The sequence below is a fragment of the Amphibalanus amphitrite genome, unplaced genomic scaffold (assembly GCF_019059575.1).
Source record: "Amphibalanus amphitrite isolate SeventyFive unplaced genomic scaffold, NRLGWU_Aamphi_draft 000916F_arrow, whole genome shotgun sequence".
NCBI lineage: Eukaryota > Metazoa > Arthropoda > Thecostraca > Balanomorpha > Balanidae > Amphibalanus > Amphibalanus amphitrite.
Genome location: NW_024882410.1, coordinates 9,454 through 17,705, shown reverse-complemented (window position 1 = coordinate 17,705; position 8,252 = coordinate 9,454). Strand labels below are relative to the sequence as shown.

Here is an 8,252-nt window from a genome sequence, read left to right as displayed (position 1 = left end):
TGGTGACTTGGAGTTGGATGAGGTGTCACATTGTGGCCGTGAGTTTGGGTGGTTGGCTTTGTAGTGGGGCGTTTGATGGGGGTGAGTCCACGTTAGTTTGTGGGTCAATTAGTGGGTATTGGATAGCTGGGCCAAAGGACTAGTGTTTCACTGTTACATTTATAAAGTAGAAGGATGGGGAACGGAATGAGGTAGAGTAGAATTGTGTTGAATATCGGCTAAGTGCAATTTTGGTCAGACCCTTATGACAAAGTGACCCTGAATTTGACCTACTTTGACCCTGACGTAACATAACTCTTGCTTGACCCTGACCCCCCCCCTCTGATCCCTCAGGTTCTCCCTCAGCCACTGTAAGCCGTATATCAGCGGTCCCCAACACCAACGTGCACGCAGTCGAGGGCAGCAACCCTGTATGGATGGGCGCCTTCGATAACACGTGTTACAAGCTGGACTCGCCCGATGGACAGCCGAGCAGCAGGTCAGTAACCATGACAACCGAGCTGGGAGACACAGCGTTGGGAATAGTCGTGTTTTGAGCTATCGTATTCCAGTCGTCCGTGCTATGGTTTGCTATGTTATTGTTATTCAAGTGCGGAAAGCATTATTACAGTAGGAAAACTGTTGTTAGAAAGGAAGAATGGAGGTCATGAAAAAAAACATTCGAAGTTATTAGATATAAAGGTGACGTATTTACCATAAAAACCGTAGATGTGGAGACTAGCTATCATATTTTACCTGATTTTCTTTAGTACCTACCTAAATGCTGCTATTTCCGCAACTCATTACGCATATGAATATCGTCTTTTGCCCACATTTCAAATTCGCCTGAGCCATTACAAATTTTCCGTCGTTCTATGATTACCTCTGCTTTCAATGTTTGATTTCTCTCGACCCATTTCAGCCGTCTCTATGTGGAGGGCGACAGTCTGGACGAGGAGGGCGACAGTCTGGACGAGAACGCCCTCACCGACAGCCTGACACTGTCTGTACAGCAGCAGCAGGAGCTGTTTGCCCAACAACAGAGCAGCAGGTAAGAACGCCCTCACCGACAGCCTGACACTGTCTGTACAGCAGCAGCAGGAGCTGTTTGCCCAACAACAGAGCAGCAGGTAAGAACGCCCTCACCGACAGCCTGACACTGTCTGTACAGCAGCAGCAGGAGCTGTTTGCCCAACAACAGAGCAGCAGGTAAGAACGCCCTCACCGACAGCCTGACACTGTCTGTACAGCAGCAGCAGGAGCTGTTTGCCCAACAACAGAGCAGCAGGTAAGAACGCCCTCACCGACAGCCTGACACTGTCTGTACAGCAGCAGCAGGAGCTGTTTGCCCAACAACAGAGCAGCAGGTAAGAACGCCCTCACCGACAGCCTGACACTGTCTGTTCAGCAGCAGCAGGAACTGTTTGCCCAACAACAGAGCAGCAGGTAAGAACGCCCTCACCGACAGCCTGACACTGTCTGTACAGCAGCAGCAGGAGCTGTTTGTTCAACAACAGAGCAGCAGGTAAGAACGCCCTCACCGACAGCCTGACACTGTCTGTACAGCAGCAGCAGGAGCTGTTTGCCCAACAACAGAGCAGCAGGTAAGAACGCCCTCACCGACAGCCTGACACTGTCTGTACAGCAGCAGCAGGAGCTGTTTGCCCAACAACAGAGCAGCAGGTAAGAACGCCCTCACCGACAGCCTGACACTGTCTGTACAGCAGCAGCAGGAGCTGTTTGCCCAACAACAGAGCAGCAGGTAAGAACGCCCTCACCGATAGTCTGACACTGTCTGTTCAGCAGCAGCAGGAGCTGTTCGCCCAACAACAGAGCAGCAGGTAAGAACGCCCTCACCGACAGTCTGACACTGTCTGTTCAGCAGCAGCAGGAGCTGTTTGCCCAACAACAGAGCAGCAGGTAAGAACGCCCTCACCGACAGCCTGACACTGTCTGTACAGCAGCAGCAGGAGCTGTTTGCTCAACAACAGAGCAGCAGGTAAGAACGCCCTCACCGACAGCCTGACACTGTCTGTACAGCAGCAGCAGGAGCTGTTTGCCCAACAACAGAGCAGCAGGTAAGAACGCCCTCACCGATAGTCTGACACTGTCTGTTCAGCAGCAGCAGGAGCTGTTTACCCAACAACAGAGCAGCAGGTAAGAACGCCCTCACCGACAGCCTGACACTGTCTGTACAGCAGCAGCAGGAGCTGTTTGCTCAACAACAGAGCAGCAGGTAAGAACGCCCTCACCGACAGCCTGACACTGTCTGTACAGCAGCAGCAGGAGCTGTTTGCCCAACAACAGAGCAGCAGGTAAGAACGCCCTCACCGACAGCCTGACACTGTCTGTACAGCAGCAGCAGGAGCTGTTTGCTCAACAACAGAGCAGCAGGTAAGAACGCCCTCACCGACAGCCTGACACTGTCTGTACAGCAGCAGCAGGAGCTGTTCGCCCAACAACAGAGCAGCAGGTAAGAACGCCCTCACCGACAGCCTGACACTGTCTGTACAGCAGCAGCAGGAGCTGTTTGCCCAACAACAGAGCAGCAGGTAAGAACGCCCTCACCGACAGTCTGACACTGTCTGTTCAGCAGCAGCAGGAGCTGTTTGCCCAACAACAGAGCAGCAGGTAAGAACGCCCTCACCGACAGTCTGACACTGTCTGTTCAGCAGCAGCAGGAGCTGTTTGCCCAACAACAGAGCAGCAGGTAAGAACGCCCTCTGAGCTGTTTGACCAACAGAGCAGCAGGTAAGAACGCCCTCTGAGCTGTTTGCCCAACAACAGAGCAGCAGGTAAGAACGCCCTCTGAGCTGTTTGCCCAACAACAGAGCAGCAGGTAAGAACGCCCTCTGAGCTGTTTGCCCAACAACAGAGCAGCAGGTAAAGGGGGGAAAAGAGGGAGAAAAGGTGCGGGAAATAGGTATGCGCACAAACAGGGACGATAGTGGAGAGACTGGGTTTTTATTTATATGACACCAGTGATGGAATTTGTTTTATTGTTCAACTGAAGAAAATCCGTGCAAAAGTAAAGATCCGAGCGGTCCAAGCCTTTTCAAAGCCGTTCATGTTTTTTTTTTTTCTCTCTCGTCAAAATATGTGAAATGGTCGAGAGCTGACTGCTGAGCTTGGCTCTTTGTGTTTCTGTCATATGTGGAACATGGATGCTGCGCTATCCATTGCAAAAGGATGCAAAAGGATGAGTTTTTTTGTCATACCCAATGCTTCATTATGACGCATGGCTGATTCTCATTGCTTCACGTTTTCCGTCTCTAGCTGAAGATGAGTGGCCAAATGACGAATTTCCCTTTTGAAGTTCCTAAAACCATGACCTTTAACGATTATCTGTCTTTCTCAGGTCATCAGCCCGATCTTCTGTCAACTACAACACTCCAGACCCAAGTCACAAAACCACCAACGATCTGGGCCGATATCAGCAAAACATCCTCAGTCAAACTGACCGCCTCATGCCCCGAGGAAAACACGTCGAAACCACAGAGTTGTGACGGCCCGAGGCCGCCGCGCCAGAGACAACTCGTGGCAGAAAAAGGAACTCGAACTGTCGGGTGTCTCCGCGCGGTGGCGCTAGTGCTGAAAGCGAGGCTTGATGAGAAAATTTGATGCCAAAAGTAAGTTGGCATTTGGATTGAAAGAGAAGTGAGTGTTTTGTGTGGTGAATGAACTAAGCCATGTTTTCTAGCGTGTATTCTGTATTTATCTGTGCCTACTACTTGTAAGATGTCGCATGCATTGCTGCGTAACGTATAGGTAAGCAGTGAGAAGGTGTGAACGACTGCATCATGTTGCCAGGATACATGTTCCACCGTTCCGTGCTTCTATCCTCAGGATACTGAAATCCTTCTCCTCCACGCCGCAACCCCCCTCCGGGCTGGGCAGGCAACTTTATCTCATGCGGGCTGCTCCCTTGGAGCGGTACCGCTGCTCCCGAGGGAGCGCACCCCGTAGCCGGGTGCAGTGAGTGCCTTGGGGCTGGGTGGCCTGTCCTCTGGACGGGCTCAGCCCCGGTGACTCACTAGGGTGCCTGCCCAGACCAATGTCTCCCCCTATATTCTAACATCCTCCCGGCTCTGAAATAGTCTCATTGGACCGAAAGGGCCTAACCCAACAAAAAAGGATACATGTTTGAGGCGTAATTGCTTGCTTGTGGTATTTGTACGACCAATTATCAGTCGTTTTATCTCTCCATACATGAATGGTAGGGATGAGCCCTTGTAAACACGGACAAACATCAGGCAATGCATTCGTATTCTGTACTGGCAACGAGTTGATGGAGCCTTGACTGCTGGCTTTGGGGACATTGAGTTTCTACTTTTTAGTTTGAAGAAATGAATAAGGCTGTATAACCAGTTACTCTAATAATCATTTGGAGTATGTGTCGATTGAGTCAAAACAAAGTCGAATAAGTAATCGAATGCCCCAGAGAACCCGCTTATGCCAAGCTTATTCTAATCGAACCAAGAGTATAGAAACACAGCATGTGTGAGCATGTATCGTGTCGTAGCTACGTCAATGACCATATACGTAGATGCATGAATGCGAGGTTTCCAACTTTGTAAGCTACGCTTTAGAATCTAGATGTGTGTCTATGCTTACTGTTCAGATATGTTTTGATCCATTGAAAATCGTGATTCATACTAACAACACAAGTGTCTACGATGAGCATCGTATATGTGTGATTGCGGTTTGCGTGAAATGTTTCAAAATTGATGTGGTTTTGTGACTAACATGATACCTATGGTATGCGAGTTTCGATGACTCGCGTACTAACGTATTACGTGCGCAAATAGAACACCTCATCGCCACGCATCGAACCTAATAAACTGATCGTTTGTATAGGCTTCTTTCATTCCATCAATTCAAAACAGTTTTAGAAATAGGGTCCTCCAGATCGATAACGCATCGAATGTTTTAAATCGGTAGCTTGGATAAAATGCTTGTCAATGAATTAACAACATTTCGTATCTAAAAATCGTCAGTCAAAGCCATCTGTTGAGATTGGCAGAACCTCACATTACTTTAGCTGTGGGCTCAAACCTCACATTACTTTAGCTGTGGGCTCAGGGCTTCACATCCTCTACACTGGTTTCTGGAACCCTTATATTGACACCAATACTGCGTACCGAATTCTTCCCATTTCGTACACACTAGCTGATACAGCACGTTTTTTTTTTTTTTTTGTATGAACATATGGTCGGGATCCAACCAAACCCCGTTGTCGAGAGCTCATTCGAATTTCGACCAATACCTGGCAGGAAATCGCGAGTTTACAACACAGAGACACATACATACATCCCTCAATCGCAGCCGGAACGGAGCTAGTTTGGATGGTGCCGCCCGACGACCAGTCAGCGCCCAGCCGGGGCGAGGTCACGTGCCACGTGGTCACGACACGTGACCTACGGCGGCACGTGATTGGTCGTCCGGTAGAGCTGCGAGTTTTAGGTACGGAGCCCTTGTATTACGCACCCACTACCCATCTTTCTTCATAAAATATTAGGTAGTGATCATAAAACACACTTGCTAATTGGTAGTTTGAAGTTTGCTTGAGTAGTTGTGTGAAGCAGTTGATCGCTCCTCAAGGTGAAAAAATACAAACTGTTTTACGGTGTACATCATATATTGACAGCCACACAGTATCATAACATGCCCGGACCTCTTTCCCGCCCATTTTCCTTCCCGAAGGTTTGCGTGAACTTTTGGCACGCGTTTTCACCATAGTGTATCGATTTTACTTCGACTCAAATGCACACTGGTGCTCTTAGCCCTGGATAAAAGCACAAACTCCTTACAGTTAACAGTTAACATTGCCTTAACACTGCCTTGAGTAGACTAAACGTGCAAGTCATATATAGCTTTTCGCGACTGCAAACAATCCACGAAGCTATCTAAAACCAAACCAGTCTCCAAACAACACAGAAAACGCACACATTGCAGCTACCACACCGCGACTGCGCTGGCAGAGCCATCTAGCGAGTCACAAACTAGAGCTTGCAGTATCGTCCGCCAGCCGGAGGAACGCTCAAACAGAGATCTGGCTCGCAGAAGGCATGGCGTGCCTCGCGAGCGGTTTGTCATGACCTTCCTGACCCTCGGGTACCCCCGGGCGATTTAGCGAACCCTTGGGAGGTCGACTCGAGGAACAACTGGAAAAACGAATCTCAATCCGCTGACCACGCCTTTATCGTGGCGCAAGCAAAAGCAGGCAGTGTATACGCCTAACTCCTAGAAGTTACAGGCTAAAATATTGCATTGCTTGTTCGTATAACTCCTTAACTAACAGACTAATATTCGCTGGCGTCACAATGACAGCGAAAACAGCAAGCAACACACACAGCTATTCTAGAACACAGTGCGCTGTCCTTGGCGGAGAGCGCACACTGAAACTACTACGGAGACGCCAGTGCCGTATTTCGTACGGCGCTCGCACGAAGCTCAGCTAACATATTCTTCCGGGAGATGTCGCCACTGAGAACCTGACCCAACTCCGCCAGCGACACCTATAATTCCACACAGCTTTATAGGTGTCGCCACTAACACCGATTAGTTCTGAAGCCCAACGACAGATGCCACCACTGACCCGATGTAACCCTGTTCAACACAAACCTACGTCTCGGCGTAGACTATTCCGGTTTTCGTAGATACAGTCCTAACTACGCAACCACAACCTTAAACAACCAACCAACACCTAGCATCGTCCCGGTAGAATCCAGCCACAATTATGTACCTACCTTTCCTGACATGAACCGGCGTCAATTAGAGCCCTTCTCCCTAACAGAGTTGCTCGTGACGACTAGAACCCTGTAGACCCCGCAAGTGTCTATTGTAGACACAAGGGGAGTCGGCAAGGGGTATAGCTAGACATATATCGGACATTGGACATAGACAATTAACAACTGGACGTGAAAGTCAGACGGACCAACCTTTGTCTGATTTTTGACTGACACATCAGTATGTCAGTGACAGACCTGACAAATTGACATCTGTATCTGGCAAGCCTTACTTTGACAGCTGACAACTGACCAAGAATACAACATAAACACGAGTACAAACTTGAACACATGGTTGAACCAAACACAGAAAAGCCTCATCCTATTTGAGGACAAACCGACATTCTGTTTCAGGCTAGATACAAATAAAACACAATTTTACTGTCACCTGACAGTAAGACACTAAACTGTCACAATTGACAGACTCTGACAGGACATAAGACACATTTACTGGCAGCATACACAAACCAAACATATGAGAACGCCCACATTACATATCAAGGGCAATGCCAACGGATTCTGATAGCCTACTGACGAATTAACTAAAAGATGTCCTGACGACATGCTAAATCATTCTCGCTTATGGATGAACGAATTGTGTGAGCAAATCAGCCAAGATGACGGACATAAAAATATCACATCCAGCGTGCCAGAAAACAAACTAGGATGTCGACAAACGGAAACTATATAGTACGTCAGTCGTACTGCCGTCGGGAGGAAAAAAGCCGTAAGTCGCATTTTTATCGATTTTTCGTTTTTGATATCGTTGGAAAGCTCTTTTCATGATGCGTTTAATGGTACTGCTGAAACGTGTGTACACTCAAAAATGAAAATATTATATATAATATAAAAATTCAAAAACGGATTTGTTACATCAGGGATAGCAAAACACGCAGGAAGAAAGCCGTATCCTTAAATTCGGCAGATACGGCATTTATACAAAATTTCAAACAAAGTATGTGGAACTGATAAGTCAGGAAGAAAGCCGTATCTTGTAGATACGGCTTTTATTTGATGGTGACCTGTGAAATATGAGCCGAATTGTTGGTCCAGGCAGTTTGGAAGAAAGCCGTATCTACTCATTTAGCATGGCTTCGGCATATCCTGGACGGAACAGTTGAACATTTACACAAACATGCTACGTGATCGTAGCAATATGTGACCATTTATAGGAGAATTTTAATTGAAATAAAATAGGGAGTGAACTTGAAAAGTTTGAAGCCAGCAGAACTTTGCCAGCTCGGTGGTGTCAGCAGAGTGCCGGGCATTCAGTATTTTGATGTGCTAACCAGCCGGGAGCGCCAGTATAATCCGACCGTTCTTTTCCCAACTCTCGTTTTAAAATTCCAATAAAAAATACCCGACCTAGCCTCCCCCATGATTAATTTGGCCTCCCTGTCCCCACCCCACCCCACAACCAAAATAGCATCATGTTAAGTTCGACCCGGTAATCATCATAGACATGCAGCTCGTAGCCGGCACGCT

The 8,252-nt window shown here is 48.0% G+C and overlaps 1 protein-coding gene across 1 annotated transcript; it reads left to right on the top strand.

Moving 5' to 3' along the window:
• The first annotated feature begins 344 nt into the window (after positions 1–344).
• LOC122368031 lies at positions 345–4,833 on the top strand. The gene is made up of 4 exons (XM_043341624.1): positions 345–478; positions 902–1,030; positions 3,338–3,794; positions 4,119–4,833. Exons 1-3 carry the CDS (start codon positions 417–419, stop codon positions 3,483–3,485), a joined length of 339 nt encoding a protein of 112 aa, XP_043197559.1. The 5' UTR covers positions 345–416; the 3' UTR covers positions 3,486–3,794; positions 4,119–4,833.
• The last annotated feature ends 3,419 nt before the right edge of the window (positions 4,834–8,252 follow it).